General features: G+C 41.3%; 1 protein-coding gene across 1 annotated transcript; it reads left to right on the forward strand.

Annotated features, from left to right (window-relative positions):
• Positions 1-863: 863 nt before the first annotated feature.
• wnt9a (wingless-type MMTV integration site family, member 9A) lies at positions 864-19,311 on the forward strand. Its single transcript, XM_026375487.1, has 4 exons — positions 864-1,015; positions 13,771-14,030; positions 14,141-14,403; positions 16,771-19,311. Exons 1-4 carry the CDS (start codon positions 924-926, stop codon positions 17,260-17,262), a joined length of 1,107 nt encoding a protein of 368 aa, XP_026231272.1. The 5' UTR covers positions 864-923; the 3' UTR covers positions 17,263-19,311.
• The last annotated feature ends 1,010 nt before the right edge of the window (positions 19,312-20,321 follow it).

Consider the following 20,321-nt stretch of genomic DNA (forward strand, 5'->3'; position numbering starts at 1 on the left):
CTTTCTGCAGTATGAGTGGGGTTTCTTTACATTACATGCCGAAATCAGCACCGGACATGACAACGTAAGATGAGTTCATCTGTTTGTGCCAGTTTTCTCTAAATATTACCAAAGACAATGGTGATGTAAAGAGTATTATAATCATTTGTTAAAGTAAAAATACATTAGGAATATGCTTTTAAAAGTTTAAATGACATATATAGTGAAATGAGACTTCAGATTTGTAAACAATAATTAATAATAAGCTGTTAGGCACATTTAATAAGTGGTAAAAGAAGCCTCTGAATTATCTATCTCAAATCTTTTTGAGGAGCTTTTGATGGTATCACCTGATCTTCCTCAGCAGATGGAGTTGTCTTCCTTACTGAGATTGTTAAAACTGTCAAAACTGTGCTCAAGTAAACACTTTCAGCAGATTGATGTGGTCACTTTACACCACTACAGGGTTAGTTTAAGACGCAGAACCAGTGTGAATGTCAGTGCACCATCATTCCTCTACCCTGGGATGGTTTCCCCTGCATTAAACCAATTCAGGATTTGCCTTTCTGGAAATGAACTGTCACCGACTGAAGGTAAACAAACTTGTTATCATGCAGTGCAGGAACAACCCGAGTCTGCACAAACACTCGTGTTATGGCGCTTTAAAAAAAAAAAAAAAACAAACGCCCACGGAGAAACTGTCATGCAAATCGTGATGGAGCAGATTGATCAGGCTGAAACTCCAGAGTGAACTGTGAATCAGTTCAGCCCCCTGAACGTATTGTATGTATTCCTCTCTCTCCTCCCTCTCTCTCCCCTTCTCCCTGCTGATGGGAGGAGCGCACCGCAGCTCGTCTCTGTATAAGAAGTGTTGAACGTTCAACAAGGGATTTTACACAGCTACTCAGGAGAAACGAAATGATCTGCCCTGGAGCCGCAGCAAAATGCTGGATGGACACCTACTCCTGGGATGGTTATCGTTCACAGTTCTAGTGCATCTTCTCAACTTGCCTGGACCCACCGCGGCGTATTTCGGGTAAGGACTGACACATCCATACAGTCGATCATGACCGTGATGCTGATTTCATTGATTTGATTGGTTCCCCGAAGTGACCAAGCAGGTAGCAGCAGTGTCTCTTTGCCCTCGCTGAAAACTCTCCGCAAGTCTCTTCAGTAGACGTGAAACGGGAACAAACAGGCTAACCTTGATTTCTTTTACGACTTGTTTGCGTTGCATCAGTGTCTGCGGGTCAGCGAGGTGTCACTTGGCGGCGGTTGCGCAGCGCTCAGCGCCTCACAGCTGGTGGCTGCAGCAGGTTGCCTGCACATGATTTAGCCTCACTGAAAGCTGCTGACAGCTCATTTTTATTATTATAATTTTTTTTTTTTGACATGCAGTGTCAGCAAATATCTTCTTAGCAGGCAGCGAAACTCTTGCAGACATCGTGCGTAATGGGTAGATGTATGCAGAGCAACGCAGGAGGAGAGTTCACCCCGTTCTTTCCCTGAGAATTGAGCCAGCGCCCACTGTAAAGTAAGCCCTGCTACGTTTGAATGGCAGGTAGAGGCCGAGTGATTATTTTTGCTGAAACACTTGTAAAATCATATCCTTAGTCGACTCTGAAAACAGCCGCGGAGCGAAAGGTGAGTGCCTCAGACTGAACAGCTGGTAACAATAAAGCAATCTGACTGACTAAACTGGTGGCCGAAACGTCTGCTCAGCTTGCACAGAAAATTCCCCCATCCAGCATAAACATCACACAACTCTGGCAGGGGTTTTTTTTTCTGCTGCCTCCATCAAAAAAACACTTGGAACTGGGTGTCTGGAAATTAATCTTAAACATTTAGCGCTTCATGAATCATGTCATATATACAATAATGGTTAATTAAAGCGAGCATAAGGGTGTATATTTCAAAGTACTGTAAGTCATACTCAGGGAACGCCTTGGATTTTAGGTGTAGCCCACTATGACCTCCACTTGACAGTGGCTACTAATGCACTGAACTCCAGTTTGTCTGCTCACTCACATGAACTGTGCTCTCCGTTTTCTTCTCTGCCTCAGTCACAGAACAGCATTCACAGTGTGGAGAAGCCAAGGTCATTCAATTTGGGTCAGCATGTCAGGTGGCAGCGCAGCCATGTTTCCCCTGGAAATTAGGGCTTTACATCCAAAATGTTTCACACTCCATGACAATTACTGAAATCGACGACCAAAATATATGTTAAAACAGTCAGTGTGGCATCTCATGTATTATACAAGCTAGACCTTGGTGCTTTTCTGTACTATCCACAAATATATCTTCTGATGGGTGTTGTTAATGAGTGCACACAGTGCAGATGCATAAGACAAATGGCTGTAGACTGTGGAGTGATGACACTTGAGGCCTTTTCAGCGGAGTCAAATTTATGGTAGGTATGGGTGTTGTGTGAAGGATCCAGGAGTGTTAGGTGATCTGGGAACTGCTAAGAATCCGCAAGGTCCCCTCTGGGCTTGTCAGACAGGGTAGAGCTATCAACCTGTGCTTTGCCTTTTTTCAGGTATACTGTAAAAGTCTCAAAACAAGTTAAACAACACGCACATGTCAACTTTAGCATTACTCAAACACTTTCTGGACGTGAAACAGTTTGAATAAATTGGATTGCTGTCATTTGCACCCACTTTGTCATGTCTCTGGGTAAATGTTGTTCTCTTGGGTGCTGCACCAAAGTGTTGGCACTCATCTTTGGAAACTTGACGATGCAAACACGCTGCACGGCACCTGTGATAGCTCTGTAATGCTTGAAATATCTCAGCCCTCCTCGGTGAAACGTCATCATCTGTAATGGTCATGCACGTATCAGGTACTTTCTCTGTCTCTGACGCTGTCTTTGGTTTCAATGCAGCTCTCGATTTGCATTAGAAGGACTAATGTAACCCCCCCCCCCTCCCTGTTGGAGTGTCGCCCTTGGCAGGCTGTGCGTATTAAGGCTGACGGGCCAAATTGGCACTCACGTTGGCCTTAATGGTCCTAATGGTAATGCATATTTACTTATTCTTTTAGCACTTGTTTTCAATTCCCTCTGTCAGTCTGTTCTCTATCTGTGGCCTGTGTAGCGCACAGAAACATGTGGTATTACGATACATGAGATTTATTATTCCACGGCCCAGTGAGAAGGGAATATGAATGATTGTCAGTGAATGATTTAGTCCTGCAGCTGAGGAACATGAGGCATACTGAAAGAGCCTGCACAGGTGACACAGATACAAAATGTGACTGCCCCGTGGCCAACTTCCCAGAAACTTGACACCGGTGACAGTCCAGCACAGTCTTGCTTGGCTTTGACTGTGGGACATACTAACACAAACCTGTTCAAATAAATATTCCATGAGCACGAGGCATCCTAGGGCCTCCTGGGTACTGATTTACTCAAAATAGAGGGTCAATGTTGCATACCCAATTTCCAGAGTGCGGTGGAGCATAAGTGTAACATAAACACAATCTCTCCTGCCCATAGTCTGTGCAGCTGAGGGTGGGGTGGGATTCCTGGCGTAGTCGAGCACCCGCTTAAATTGTCATCCTTTGCCACAAGAATGTGAGCACTCATTTTCTTTCCCTCAGCCTTGTTGTGGCAGGTGCTGGTTCTGCTAAATCCGTTATCATTAGAGTTTGAATCGAAGGTGATCGCTGTCCTTTTCTTACTTGACGTGAGAGGTTACAGCATCTTGTTGAAATATTGGGTAAGCTGTCGCAGGAGGAAGTGATGTTTGTTTTTTTTTTTAGTTTTTTTTTTTGACCGGGTCAGGGCTCTGAGTGCTGTGTTGGTTTAAATTGAAGTTTTGGTAAAAGGCATGTCATTCTGTGGTCTTGTAAACTGTGCTGAATTCGAGTCCTAACACTGAGTCAAGAGTTTGTTTTTATTTAGTTCATGTGCGACATATACAGGAAGGCTGCCCACAGTCATGCAACTGGGATTCACCAATCACTGAGGCACCACAGCATCCGGAAGAAGCAAATATAGCGGTTACTATTATTTGTTATTTAATCACTGCAATATCCTTAAACACTCTGTCATCACGTTGTTCCTGCAGCAGAACCGATGCCCTTTCAGATGGTATTATTGTTTTTAGTGCTCCATTAAGTGAGGCAGGGAGCCAAAAACAACAGGATAACAAATAGGATGTGTGTAAATTTACTGAGGAGTGATTTTGCAGAATGCAGCTGTACAAGGTTTTTATCGCTGTGCTGAATTAGTTCCTGGTGAGTATCAACCAACAAAACCTCATCACTTTAGCACAGCAAAAAAAAAAATCACATTAAAAGTTGTTTTTTAAGAAGCTCAAAACAAACATTCGGTTCCCTCTTCTGTCTCTCCTCCCGTCTTCTGGTTTGCCTTCCTCATGTGCGTGTCGGCATCCCAGCAGCGGTTTGTGGGGAGCTGCTGGGTGATTACCACTCATTAGGAGCAGCAGAGCCAGTGTGGGCTCAGGCTGGCGTTGCCTTGCAGACAGTGGTGGCGGGCGTCTCATTACCAGGGCCTTAAGGACTGATTAGCCCTGACGTGCAGCAGGGCGGGGAGCACCGTTGATAGAGGGATTTCCCAACTTCATAGGATATCCTGTGGCTACAGCCACACCTCAAAGGGTATCACTTTACCATGAGCCAAGAAGATAGGATTCTCTCAGCTCTGGCGCTGTGACCACTTAGCGTGGTGAGATCACGCAGACCTGGAGGCTTAGATAACAGACCGCATAAGCTCTGAAAAGAAAAAGCTTTGTTTTCTTTATATTTCTGTTTGATACATACAGATTTGAGCTAAGCCATGCTTTGCTTTGAGTGCTCCCCCCCTATGATATCTCATCAGAAAGGCCTGCTATGCCCATGGGTTCCACAGGGTGGTGCAGTGTCGTCTGAGAGTGCAGGATGGTCCTCAATCAGCACTTTGTAACCTTTTTGTGTAACAGTAGGAGAGTGGGAAATGAAATGTGAAAACATCAAATGTCACGGCAGCCAAGTCTGTGTAAAAATAATTTAGGAAGGGAAAATAGTTCTACATCTGCTTAGTTGTGGTCAACCTGCATGATATGTGCAAAGTGTCTTTCAACTTTAGCTTACCGAGCAGAAATTCACCTCTGTGCATCAAGTTTCCTTCTCAAAACTGAGTGATGTACCATGTTAAATCATCAGAAAAAGCTGCTGCATAGCTTTGTTATAGTTCATGGAGGTCTAGAGTGGGTTGTTATACAGCTGATGTGTTCGACCTGCTCATATCTAAACAACTTACAAGTTCGGTGATCAGCATGTCGAAGAGGCCGCAGCTAAGACAGATATGATTTTAAAAGGACGGCAGCTCTTTCCCAGCAGCCAGCTGCTGTGCTTCAGTGGTGGACAGTCAGAAGATGAGAAGGAAACTCTCATTGAAGGAAACTCTTGTTGGCCAAACTGCACACGCATGATGATCTTTGCAGACGGAGCTGGAGACATGGGCAATTTGCAAAACAGGAAAACTAATATAGACTCAAGATACTTTTAGTGGTCAGGCATTGATGAGATGATGCTAGTTAGTGTGACCGCTATGTCCTGTGTTTTCCATCCTTGACCGCAGTCGAGTTTTCTCTGCATGGTTTGTGGGGATAGAAGAAACATGGCATTTTGCATGTGCCAAGATTATTCACAGATTGACAAACCCTCACTTAAGGTTTTGGTCTTCTGGAGGATATCTGTGCATTTCTCATGTCTACCTCAAGGAAACGTTGAAACAGTAGTTCCCTTTTTTTAGAGCCATCATAAAATGTTGTTTTTTAATCTTATGCACCTGTTTACAAATCATGAATGATGATGCTACTGTTACTGCACTTTATGATCATCTTGCATAAACACAGCCTGACTTCATGTGCATTAAATGACCGACTCATTGTTGCGTGTTTGCCAAACGGGTGTATAGACTATGTTTCCCTCAAAGGTTATAGCCTGAGAGTTAGTTTCAGAATGGACATGGTTAGATGTACACTGGCATAAATGGGCCTTGACATGGCAGATGTTCTGTGTGATTAAACCGAGGGGAGTTTTTGTTTCATGTTGAAAATGGCCCTGGTACTGCTGCTTTAATCGTCAACTGTCAAGACTTTTTCGCTCCAGGCAATAAATGAGCTGTGTGTACATGCACAAAAACTACTGGGGAATATTTGTAAGAGGAGCCAAATTAACAACATGTTCTCTTTTTAACTGTCGTGACCCACGTTTGAGATGAAACGGCTACAAACAATGCTTCATATCTGTTTTTTACATTTGGACCATGTCGGACATTCCCTAGTAAAGTATGTTCAGTAAGACTAAATAACTGTTAAGGATAAGATAAGAAAACCTTTATTTGTCCCACAATGGGGAAATTGCAATGAACTCACCCAGTAGTAGTTAGTGGGGCATGAGTGATTCAAAACAGCTTCTGTTTTGTTTTGGATTTTGTGGTTTGACTTTACACGCTTGGTTTATTCACACAAGTGTTTGTGCCCAGTGAAACAGAAGCGAACAAACTTGACATTTCCAGTCCCTGCACACATTTAAATATTGTATCTGCTTTGTAGAATTGCACCACGTTAATAGTCAAGCTCCTTTACCGAATAACCATAGTGCGGGTCTTGTGGCAGCATGTGCGAACTGGCGAGAGCTGAGCTCAGGATGTGTGCCTGAACGTGTTTGGTGCACTGGTGTGCTGGTACTGGGCTGCTCTGTGCCATGGCGTAGGCTAGAACAGGGGAGTCATGCGGACACTACTGCATGCCCAATCTGTGCCAGTCACACAGTGACTATAACTGAGCTGCTGACCTTAGAAGCCTTGAGTTCTCACATAGCAGTTAAACCTCTTACAATACCCCACACTCCCATTCCCAAACTCAGGCCCTATAGTCCCTGCTGGTCAGCGACCAGTGCTCACATTCACGGCTGTGGATTAAAAAATTTGACTGAACAGTAACTTACTTCTTTTTCTAAATTAAAAAAAATTTTCTAATGTGGAAAAACAGAGTGAGAATGCATTATTTTAAAAGAAAATATCAAGAGGGTACCACACATGTGCAGGAACTTGACCCGATCAGTCATTTAGTGAGGGCAGTCTGACGTGTGGGTTGGAAATGACCAGAAGGCACAGCAGATGACATAAGACTGGGTCATATCCTGTTAAGTCATTCAAGATAGCGGACTTTCCCCCCTCGCCTTGCGAACAGCAGTGCTTTTAAACGTTGCATGACATTCCCAGTGCGCAGAAAGGCTCATTACTCAAGTAATAATGACTTTTAAGTCCCACAGGCCAATATGACTTTAGTTTCAAAGTCGTCTTGTCAAGTTACTGTACTGTGTCAGTCACAGCTTGTTAGGAGTAGTCACAACACTCAATGTGTTCAACCAGTGACTAATCTTATCTCAGCCTCATACATAATCGTTTACTCTCACCCCTGTTTCTGGCTTTAATGAGTTGAGTGAGTTGGAGAATGGACTGTGTCACTGTGGAGAAAATGTCAGAGTCCAGCGCGGCATTTCTTCTGTTATAAACATCTTGTAGGTGGACAATAACCTGGAGACTCTCAGTACCAGTTATTTGACACTGATTCATGGTTTCTTCAATTATTCAAGTCTAAGCTGTGGAGCACATTGTCAGCCGTAGTTAGAGTGGGCCAGAGGGAAAACACCACACACACTCGCATTCCTACTACCTCTGGCATGGCCTGGGTTGTGATACACCAGATGGGACTTGGGCAGGGTGGTCTGAAGTTCATCCAACATTTCTGAGAAAAGCACACACTTTTTTCCCCCCTAAGGCAGCATTTTAAACACTTTGAAAGGAGGAGGGAAAAGTGAGAGAGCGAAAAGCAGATCAGCGCGAGCAACTTAAATTTGCTACAAGAGCTCAATGTTTTGAGTGTTACATATTTTAAAAGACACTGATTAATCTCAGGTGAAGCGATAGTTTGTCTTCTGGACAGCTGAACTGTTCACATGTTCACGTCTGTCATTGTCTTGTGTAGGTTACGTTTGTAGACAGCGGTGGTTTTGTCTAGAGGAGACTTTGTTTTGAGCCAACAGCTGGGCGGAATGATTGGCATTCGTTTAGAGTAATTGACCAGTGGGAATAGGGGAAGAAAAAGCGGGGGAAGGAACGGGTAGAGGAGGGTAGTGGGGGGGGGTTGGTTGTGATCTAGGAGACACCAGACCACACAACCTGCAAGTTCAGGCTGATGGAGAAGCTGCGGCTTTTGTTGCTTTTTCTGCCTGGGCGCGTTCAGCCATGACTGACTCTCGTAGGTGTTGACTTTAGGCAGTAAGTGCCCATATGCATGTGCACATGTATGCACACACACACACACACACACACACACGTATGTATGGAAAGTGCATACACAAACATAGCCAGCACCTGTTAGTCTAGTTGAGCGGAGCTGATAAACAGACTCAAGATGGCTCAAAAACACTTTTTTTCTTATCTCCATATTAGAAAAAATAGGACTGTGTTAGAATTATATTGGCTTTGGCAGCTTCTAGTACTTTCAAAACTTGTACAAGGATTTTTCTTAACAGAAGTATTGATCTTGCGGGTATTGTTAGACTAATATTGCTGTTAAAACATGAGTATCACTTGTACTGACATGACGTATTTATGCTGTTTATGATCAAGATATGTATGAAGTTGATAAACTCTCTGTTGGATAAAATACATACATAATAATGACACTACTTCCAAATGATCGCTGACATATGTTTGACATTTCGTCACTGCAGTTCAGTTTATATTACAGCACCAATCTTTCCTTTTTAAAAATGATGTTCCTATGCAAATAAGCTGAAAATGCAATTACAAATTACATTGTTTTGTCACGGAAAGTGACGTGAAGATGTGAAGCCACTCATATATTTAACCAAAACACAATCTTTCTCCAATCTCAACCAGGTCATGTTCATGCCTAAACATAAATATAAAACCTTAACAATGTAGTCACACAAACTTGACATTTTACTGATTGTATAGTTTGGCAGAAAAGAACAATATCTGGGAACAGTTATGTTCAGTATCAATCACATGTCTTTTGTGTTAATTTTAACATCTCCTCATCACGGTCACTGTAAACATAATCTGGTTGCAGTTACGTTCCTTGACAAATTTACTGGCCTACTCCAGTAGGGGTCCTTATGCAAGACCTCCTTATGTTTACCCTGCTTTTGCCTTGTACCATGTTTCTCACTTGTAAGTTGCTTTGAATAAAAGCGTCTGCCAAATTACTAAATGTAAATGTGAACTTCAATATGCTAAAACTGACTGACTCATCGTCACCTTTGTCTATCAATATATATGCAGTTTGTTGTCCCAATGTGACAGCAAAATGTTGCGTCAAAACCAAAGACACTAAGCAACAAAAGCAACAAATCCTCATGTGAAACAGCAAATGTTTTACTTTTACATTTTATCTTTAAGATACTAAAATAATTCAAAATCAAGTAAAAGAACTTCTGAAATGTTCAAACATTTCTGAATGACTTCACAGCTGGATGTGTAATATTTGTAAAGTTGGACTGCTTTAGCCTCCCAACATTAATCTATACCACAATACCACATGGAATGTGCTTCCTTTGTTTATATATGCCCACGTGAGCATATGAATAACACCAGCAATTACAATTACAAAGCTATAGCTAAAAAAACCTTGCCAAGAAAGTTAAAGTCATAGGATCATATGTTTTCCACTATCTAAGAGTTTATCCATTATTACTCGTTTAACTATTTACATGCCACACTAGTGAAGAATGAGCAGAATTAACAACTGAAGGTCACTTCCAGCACTGCAATGTAAAGCGAGAGAGGGAGTGATGATGGTGAGGTGTAGCACTAGTCAATGATTTCCTCAAGGGATCGACTCTGAGCCTCCACTGTGTGAAATGAGCCATTTTCACTGAGCCTGCTGCATTGGAAAATGTATATAAAGTAAATGTCAGAGCCATGGGAGGTGCTGACAGGTAAAGAGAAAGGACTAAACAAACTCCAGTGTTACTAAGTGAATAACAGTAGAGGAGGCGCAGTGTGAGAGCAGGTCAGTGATGTCTGCGAAGAGTGTGTAGAGGCAAGTGTGTGAATGGAAAAAGCAAAGCTGAGCAAACATTAGCAAGAATCCCACCTCACATAGGATAATAATGAGTTTTATATGCTGGTGTTATATTCCAAGTGTAATTGGTGTTGCTGTGCCAACACCTCAAACAAAAACACCTATAGAAAATGGCCCATGATGTGCAAACACACAGTTACATGCTCTTCAATATGACAGAAATACTGTGCAAGTGTCTGCTCTTTCTATTCATATTTATTTATTGTGTTTAGTAAGAAATTGTTGTCTTTCATTTGCAGTCCAACTATTAGTTGTTTATTCAGACAAACAGAAAATTAATCTGCAGCTGTTTAGATAATTAACAGTTTAAAACTAACTTTCGAGCAAATATGGTTCGAATTGAGTGTATTATTTTCTTAAATAATTTTAAATCTTATACAGCTGTACAAGCCAACACTATGACCTTTCAAACATAGTCAACTTTATTTATATTATATTTATTTGTTTCGTTTATTTACTTTAAAAATAAGCCACAGCCGGTTTTCTTTTATTTGCAGCTCATCCACCGTTTGCAAGGGGTTAATTATCAGAGAGTTGGGTCTATATTTTATAGAAACACGGAGGTTCATTGAGTTGTCAGAGTGAACATGTGGCTGTGTTTTTCCATTTTCCCTCGTAAAAACTGTCATCGTTATGGGAAAACATGATATTGATTTCTGTTTGACCAAAGATTTCAAGTTCAGATTTGTCATGATTTTTGTGATTCAACCACTGTCCTGTTTTCCAATTCTTTTTCCCTCTGAGTGAGTTGAATGAGTTCATTCTTCAGCAAACAGCAGAGTGATATTTTTTTGCAGATCACCATATTGGAATGTATGACCCTTTGTGTGACAGCATGGATCACTGTCCTGCATCCAGTGAAAATATTACCTTTAATTTTCTGCTAAATTAAATTAATAAGGAATTATTGACATCAACTAGTAGTGATGTAATATCAGTAAAGTGTGTTAACTACTAGATAGAAAATTTGCACTGTTTATAAAGACAGAGGAAATGTAGTGAGTGTACATCTGTAATACTATTTGGCAATTTTCTGATCAGCCACAAAATGGAAACGTGCACCAGAGCAGTTCTATTCTCTGGAGATGCGCCGAAGTCGTCTCTTCACACTTTGCCCTCAGGCTATCTTTGTAACTATCTAAAATTATACCTCTGTGTGAAAAAGCTGCAGAGACAGTAGCGCTTAGATCAGTGTCATGTCATCTTTGGCAGCCCTCCAGCTCCATTCAGATCATCATTTTTGTCTCAGACAGCCAGACGTCATGCAGACAGTTGAGGCCTGTCACTCTGGTGGCCTCTTGTTTTGGCAGGCATGTGGGTCTGGCCTGTGGTATGACGCTGATACGTGTTACTGTGCATGTCCCACTAAAGAATGCATGTGTCATGTTGGTGATATTGAGTAAATTAAGACCGACATTTGCCATTTTCCAAAGCTATACATAGTATAGCAAACTGCTTCCTGGTGTAGTGTGTATTTGTAAAATGTCTTGATTTGTCCTCCAGACTGATGTTTGAAATGGATGTAGGCAGGTACTCCACGTGGCGCCATCATTCAATCCTTGACTGCTTGCTTGCCATACAAATGTTGTGGAACAATTGTCAGTCATATTAACATACCAGGTCAACTGGAATTGTTTGTTTTGGCACTTTGAATATGTTTCCTTGGCATTGTTAGCACGGTGCATTTTAACAAAGCATGAAACAATTAAGAAGAAAATGTCAGTTATTCGGAGAGAAACAGTTCCCGTGCATTGTGTACGCCTCAAACCACACATTTTTTTACTTTCTAAGTGTGTTGGGAGAGCGATCTCTGTCAAGACTCAGCTTGCCAGGTTTCCACTTGAAAATTCATAGCTGTCAGACAAATTAAAGAAAGGCAAACACGCTTTGTGAAAAGGAAACCGTTTGACCCAATCCGAAAGCAAATCCTGATACCTCCTTTAAAATTTGACTCAACAATATCGTTTAGCATATGTAAACTATTAGGTCCATTGCTATGACACTGAGGACTTGAGGGGAAACATTTCAATCAGTTATAGGACTTAATAAAACAAATCTCTTGTTGAAGAACTCCTGTGACCTTCTGCTAGAGGCTCAAGTGAAAATGAGCAGTGACAGGTTTTCTGAAAAGCTGTGATGAAGTCAAAAATGTAGATCACCAATCAACACTTGGTGTGGAGATCCAGTAAATGCTCTTTACTTATACTCTAAAAAATACAAAATAGACATTTAAAACATGTAAAATAATTTCTAATGCACTGCTGGCAGAATGGAATCTGTTTTCCATTTGCTGCTGTTGCACTTGAAGGAATTAACAACAAGTTTTGACAGTTTCTCTGTTATTTTCTTCCATTTACTGTCATGTGCGCCATCTGTGAAACATTTGATGCAAAGCTGCATGTTTTTATCCTAGTTCTCTTTTTACAAGCATAAAAAATGAACTCGCCAACCTCAAAGAGAAACAAAAGGTCAGAGCGCCACATTTTCCGAGTGCAACATGAAGTAAGGTGTCAATCCATGCATAGCTGCAAAGGCACATTGACCTGTGGACTTTTTGGAGTTCTGTAAATCCATTTATTCTTCAGTTTCACTTTAAGGGTGTAAAGGAGACCAGAAATTACACATAATGAACCACTATGGTGCCAATCCTGTCAGTCGGTGTGACCAAAATGGTCACAGGCTCACATGTCCCCTGTGTGTGTGTGTTTATAAGAAGTAAGTCTCTGCTTCCTCCATCACAGCCTCAAAACGCTGCCCGTCGGTTTTGCCTGCTATGCTGCAGTCTACACTTTGTGTGTTTTTATATACGCTTCCCTTAAATAAACGGATGAACGGAGTTCAAGCCCACCACATGTTCTTCATACCTTGTTTAGAACTGAGATGTCTGTTTGTTATATTTGAAATGGATTGCAGCTGTAAGATGCTGCATACTGGTCATTTGTTGCCTTTATGGTAATACTATAATCGGGGTGGCATGATGGTGCAGTGGTTAGCACTGTCGCTTCAAACCTGCTCATTCTATAACGAGTTTTACAGAGTCAGTGTGCTGTGTGATGATGTTTAAATCTATACACTCCTGAGTGTGTGACACCCTCACCTCAGGATATGATGTAAATATTAAACAAATCATTCACTGCATGTGGCATGACTGCCCCATTCGCTGCATGCCTTTCTTTAAAAAGCGTCCTCTTATCAGTTGAATGCTTTATTCAGTTATAACATACAAATTAAAATGTCAATCTAAACTGATGGGCTGCTATGCTGTGACTTGTCCGTGTAACAGAGGTCTAAATATGGGACAAAACAGAACTTTGCGCACTAAAAAACTTTTTGAAAAGACAGAACTTTCCCACCTCTGCAGAGAATTTGCTTTATACACAAACACGCCTGTGCTGGAGGTTGATCTCAATCTCTAGCAAATGTTGAATTCCCCTGAACATTAACCACTGAACAGCTGAATTCATTTGAACATTAACCAAACTTTTCAGCATTATATGACCCAGCTGTACTTCCTGTGCTGTTTGTGTGTAGTACATCTTTGCAGCTCTTGTTTTTTATGCAGAACGGTCAGCATCCTGCCCTTTATTGGATACTTTAGCAACTATTCACTCCTTCTTTGTGTTCTTTAAACTAACCTGACTGTGTCTATGATCTTCCTCTCTAGGTTGACAGGTAATGAACCATTGTCTATCCTGCCACTGAACTCTCTACCAGAGGAAAACATAGGCAGGGCCCACTACAAGCTGTGCGACCGGCTTAAACTGGAAAAGAAGCAGCGCAGGATGTGCAGACGAGACCCGGGCGTGGCAGAGACCCTGAGAGAGGCCATCACCATGAGCGCCTTAGAATGCCAGTATCAATTCCGCTTTGAGAGGTGGAACTGCACTTTAGAGGGGCGCCACCGGGCCAACATATTAAAGAGAGGTAGGTAAAGATGAGAATGTCATTTTAAAGGTTTGAGGATGCGTATAAATGAGAATTTCTTGAACTCCAAAAGTAGATACCATTTGTCACACTCTCCTATCCTTCTACAGGATTTAAGGAGACAGCCTTCTTGTATGCCATCTCCTCGGCGGGCCTTACCCATGCGATGGCCAAAGCTTGCAGCGCAGGACGAATGGAGCGATGCACATGTGACGAGGCCCCAGACCTGGAGAACCGTAAGGCGTGGCAGTGGGGAGGATGTGGGGACAACCTGAAATACGCCAACAAGTTTGTCAAGGACTTTCTTGGCAAACGCTCCAACAAAGACCTGCGCGCACGCGTGGACATGCACAACACAAATGTGGGCACGAAGGTAAGGTGTATGGTTTGTTATGAATATGTTCATTTCTGCTGCATTCATTTTGATTATTCTTGTTTTAAACCGTCTCCTCTGAGTCCCCCGGCTTCATGCAAGTGCAGTACTGAAGCGTCTAAGATCATTTTCCATTCACTGCAAAATTAATAACCGTAGCATAGAGTTTGACAGCAACAGTATTTTATTAGCTAATAATTTGTCTAAAACATTAAACGATGTCTTAGCTGAGGTTGCGACAGACAATTATTCATGACAACATCAGTGATGTTAGAAAGATTTTAATGAGTTACATTTAGAGGAAGGAAAATTTACTATAGTCTTACAATAATTTTATTGCAGTACTTCAACTATCATCTTGATTTGCCTTTTATTAAAGTAATAATTTCCACAAGTGAAAACAACAGAGTTTGAGCCACAACGCACCCATTAATTTAAACAGGACACACTGATAAAGGAACCGGTTTAACCAGGGTCAGAGATTATTTGGACTCACACACAATATTTAAACAGAAATGTTGCTAATTGGCTCCAATGAATCAGTTAAATGGTGGGAAAACTGTGATAATACAATAGTGTCTGAGTTCTGTGCTATTATGTGGACAAACATTGACATGAAGTGCCAATCCTGGATATACTCTACCACCATATCTTTGTTTTTGCTTCTTGTATGCAGGAGTTTAAACATTAGTGTTGGTAACTACTATCCAAGACAAAACACTTATCCAAACATACTGTATGGTGAAAATGACCACAGTGGAATTTAATATGACCACAGGAGGAGGACTTCAAAAGAGTTCTACGTGGACCATCTCAGTAGAGTGAAATTACTGAAGAAACACTATTCTGTTTTTAATCAGCTCTATTATAGCTGGAAAAAAAAGAAAACCTAAACTGATTAAAGTAATTGCCACTGTAAATTTGGTGTAATCTGAAACTGCTCATTAGTCAATATTTGGTTTTCTCTCACAGATTAGATAGGCAACAACTCTCATTTGTGCTCTGGCGCAGTTCAGCGGTTGTTTGTTCGGAGCAAATATGGCTTTTACATCTTGTGTGTTTTTAATAGTAAAATAAAAAATGAGGGAACACTTTTAATCTGTCAAGCCAAAGCAAACTAAATGTCTGGACTCTGTTGCTTTTACTCGGCTTTTCTCATATTGTAGCCATTTTCAATTTGGTTTTCCAAGTGAATTATAGCAGAGGCACGCTTCCCAAATGTTAGCAGACACAAATCTCTCCCAAAGGACCAATGCAGGATCTTCCTTTTCAACTTGGCGCTCAAAAATCCAGTCTCTCAGGAGATTTTATTTGTGATAAAAGATTTACAACATTGTTTTTGGTCCTTTTTGTGATTTGCACATTTAGTGAGGAGTGCCGCGTTCGTTTAGGATGAACTCCAACACCGAGGACAAAACTGGAACGTACTAGCCTCTGCAACCCTCCCAATATTTAAAAGCTGACCTATGAAATTTTTTTGACCTGCTGGTGTGATGAATATCCACTTCCTGTCCCCCAATCTTTTTCACAGTCTGTGAAAAGACCTGTAGATGCTATCCAAACCCCATGTAAGACAATGTGTTATTGTCATTGGTTGTTGCGCACATGCTGCTTTTGATACTGTGGTTGATGCAGACCTGAACTTTGGCTGACTGCTAAGAAACTAGTAGCAAAAAATACCATGTAGTTGTCTATTTAGTTGATTATCTCTATTTTCCACTTGCAATCGTGCATGACGCTGTATAAGAGGAGACTGTCTTTACTCTTTTTTCACTTTCCAACTGTGTGTTATGACATAATTACTACACTAGAAGATCAGGCTGATCAACTCTAGGTTTTGAAAACAGATGAACAGTCAAAGGACAAGAATAACGTGCACTATCTAAGTATTAAAGTCTCCTCTTTCCCAGGGCTGTCTGAATGGACTGTCTATTTGTGGGCGCTTCTAAGTAATAACCTCCTTGCACTTATCATAATAACGGTTATTGAGTTTAATCAAAATGTCATCCATTGTTATCATAACAAAATCAAATTCTCCCACCAACTATTTTTCAGCTCTTTTATATGAAGCTTTAAACAAAGTGTTACTGTGTTCTCCCTCAGTTCACAAGCAATTAGCAACATGTCAGATTTTCCCCTTTTATGATGATTTCATAAAGAGCAGTGAAATTAATAATTCTTCTTTATGTCTATATTCCTCCCAAACCACTGCACTCCACCCTAATCATCTAATTGTTAGCATACTTGGGTAATGTAGCTCTTTGAAATGCTGTTTCCTAAACAATGGCTCATTAAATTACATAGCTTTTATTATATTCCTTGAATGTTTCATGACAGTTAACAGTCGTTGCTCTGTCTGTGAACCAGGTAATCAAGGCTGGAGTGGAGACCACTTGTAAATGCCACGGCGTCTCTGGCTCCTGCACCGTCCAGACCTGCTGGAGACAGCTTCTGCCCTTCCACGAGATCGGCAAACAGCTGAAGCAGCGTTACGAGACCTCCATCAAGGTTGGCAGTTCCACCAACGAGGCGACAGGGGAGGGCGAGATTTCCACAGGCCGGAGCCAGCAGCAGCAGCCGCTGCCCTTACCTGGCCTTAATGATCAGATTCCTCGCACTATGGACTTGCTCCACATTGAGGACTCACCCAGTTTTTGTAGACCCAGCAAGTACTCGTCGGGCACGGCAGCCCGCAAGTGCTACAAGGATAAGAACTGTGATGCCATCTGCTGCGGCAGAGGCCATAACACTCAAAGTAGAGAGGTGACCAGGCCCTGCCAGTGCCAGGTGCGCTGGTGCTGCTACGTCGAATGCAAGCAGTGCACGCAGAGAGAAGAGGTGTACACCTGCAAAGGGTAAACCAGCCACCCGTGAGTCCCTACGACCAGTGGAGCAAGTGAAGAGATGGTTTGTGCTGAGGAGGAGTGGTTGTTTCGTTCTCAAACAAAGTTTTGCTTCCACTGTCGGAGCAGTGTCAGCGAACAAAAAGGAGTGAGCCGATGGAAAAGCAATAAGCACTTTGAGGGATTTCTGTGGGTTGGGGTTCAGATGTTCTGCGGCCCCTGTGTATGGGCTTTGCAGAGTTAGGACCTTCTCAGACAACTGGGTCAACATCTCACGCTTTTCATCATGGTGTTGAAAAGAGTAGTTTTTATTTTCCTATCCTCAAAATTCATTCATTGAGCATCTTCACACGAGAAAACCGAAAGAAACAGCAGATGGCATTCAGTTATGGAGGATCCCATTTACGGACAGTAACGCCAACAGACTGGTTTCTGGGTCTTTGCCCAAAGAAGAATTGTGTGTGTGTGTGTGTGTGTGTGTGTGCGTTTGTCAGTTTTTACACGTGTGTGTTTGTACGCGAGCATGTGATAGATAGTGAAGGTGGTTCAAATGACAACTTTTATGGTGATGAGAACCATATACAGAGACTGCTATAATAGACAGGGTGTAAGATTTACTCTACACGCACATATTTACACTCACACACATTGTGTGTTTGCATATGTATGTACATAAATTCAGTTATATGGTAATGATTTTATAAAAGCCACTTAATCTAACTATGTTAAAACAAACCACTAACCACACAAATTTATGTTGTTTGTGTGCTCTAACTCGTTTTTCTTCTTGATTCATGTTGACAAGGCCCTTTGGAAAGCAGCACACTTGTGTCGGTTGTCTTGCTGTGGATAATTTATAAATCCTTTGGGACTACTCCTTCACAAGGAGAAAACAAATCTAATTTTTTTTTGTCTTTTTTGTAATATAATATAAATATAATTTGAAGCTGTTAGTAAATCCATTAACAGAACATAACTAAACCAGTCAGTTTAGGCTATTCTCGGCCTTGAGCGATTCAGTGTTCAGGGAATAACTTAAACCACTATCTAGCTATTTGGATAAAATAGAGATAACTTGTGCAAATACAATCAATATTCAGTTTCCAGTGTACAGTGGTACATGGTCCATGTTATTGTAGCCAATACCTTTGCAACAGGTGATCACTTGACCAGCAGACGGTCCATGTATGTCTCAGATAAAACAATGTGGAGCTCTGTGGAGCTCATATGTACTTATTAGTTTTTGTTTTTTTTTTTACTTTGAATACTTTGAAGTTGTAAAGAAAACTGTGGAGTACTGCAGGAATGTAGCCCCCTGCCATTTCACATCCTTCTTTCCTCTTCAGCTGCAACAATTTGAATGAGCCATATTCAACATGTAGACATGCAGGATACACAGAAGAAGCTGCGTCAGTCTATCCAAACATTATGGGGCAAAAGACGGAAATCTAGCTTGACGTGTCTGCAGAACTGCTCAAGTGAAGATAAAAGCGCAAGCCTGGCAGGTAATATAAATATATTTTATAGGACTAATATTTATGTAATGTTTGGCAAATTGATTGTCTACATGCAAAAATTGGAGTTGTGCCGATATGCTGCGGTCTTGCAGAAGACTGTGTAAATGCCAGATGCAGTGACACACAGTGTGACAGTGAGACAGCTTAAAGCAATACTTGGACATTTTGGCAAATACAGACTCTTACCAAGAGTGAGAAGATTGACAGCACTCTCGTGTCTGTGGTAAATCTTAGCTAGCAGCCAGTCAGCCCTTCAGAGAGAGCCAGAGCTAGTTATTTCCCCTGTTTAAAGGTATCCCCAGGATTGGCACAGGGTTGTGTAGCAATTTTGGTGTAGTGGTCAAACCTCTGTACTGCAACTTCTGCATTGCCAAAAAGAATTTCTCTCTTTTCTTCATAGAGAAGCGCGCTTATTTTTTAAAAATTACATTGGAATTTGTATTTGAATTTGAAAAAATGTCAATTGGAAAGCCTGGAAGAGATGTAGGACTAAGAGATGTAGGACTATTTTAACCAATTTTATCCACACTCCTGTGTGCAGGGAGCCAAGAGATGAGACTATCGGTCACAAAGTGTGTAAACATTAGAAACAACCATGTAATTTTTACTTGGGCTATGGATGCCATGTCTTCATCTGCCATCCAGTTGTTGTAATACACCCATGGTTTCCAGTCTTTATGCTGCACTAAGCTACCTGACAACTGGCTGGAGCTTCATTTTAAGCAGACTGAAATGAGAGTGATATCGATTTTCTTCTATAACATCACAAAAAAATGTTTATTTTTAGGATAAATGCCTCAAATAATGCAGACAATGATATTTTAGTATATTCTCAGCACATAGCTTCTGGGAACATGTTAAAAGTTACATACTTAAGATAAAGGACCTAATATGCCTTGTTTTCAATGGGTGTGAATTAACTACTGAGTGAGGGACCCAGCTTTGTATTATAGCGCCATTCACGCACTGAAGCCCAAAAAAGCCCTTTTAGTATTTAAAGATCTGTATTTATGGATACAGTGCGGTGCAGAATTTTTTTTATTTTTTATTTTTGGAAACTGTAAATAGCAATGGTTTCTTCTCCTGTGGTATTGAGACAAAAGTGAGGCACATGTCCAATTCTCACAAGCAACTTAAACAGGAATTTGGGGCTGCAATAATAAATGCTAGGACACACAGGTGCTGTAACGATTGCTACGTGCTGCAACCAGCACTACAGAACCATGCCAAACATTAAAACTTAAATTAAAAATGGGTAGTGTAGTCTTTAAAGATGATCATCACAATATTCTCAAAAGCAAAATCGTGTTTGCCGAAGAGAGCCTTTCTTGCCTTACTTGTCCTGAGGAGATAAATTCCAAGCATTGTGATATGAGGAGGCATGCCAAATAAAGACTGGTCAAAACATATACATAGAACTTTGCACGCTACATGGAAACCATAATAGCTATGCTGAGACTTGAAGCATAAATGCCTGCTTCCCACAGCTTCTGGTGTGTTCACTCTCTACACACGCTCGTCGGCCCAAATACACCAAGGTTCTCTATGTTGAAAGGAT

The sequence above is a fragment of the Anabas testudineus genome, chromosome 17, assembly GCF_900324465.2.
Source record: "Anabas testudineus chromosome 17, fAnaTes1.2, whole genome shotgun sequence".
NCBI classification, from domain to species: domain Eukaryota; kingdom Metazoa; phylum Chordata; class Actinopteri; order Anabantiformes; family Anabantidae; genus Anabas; species Anabas testudineus.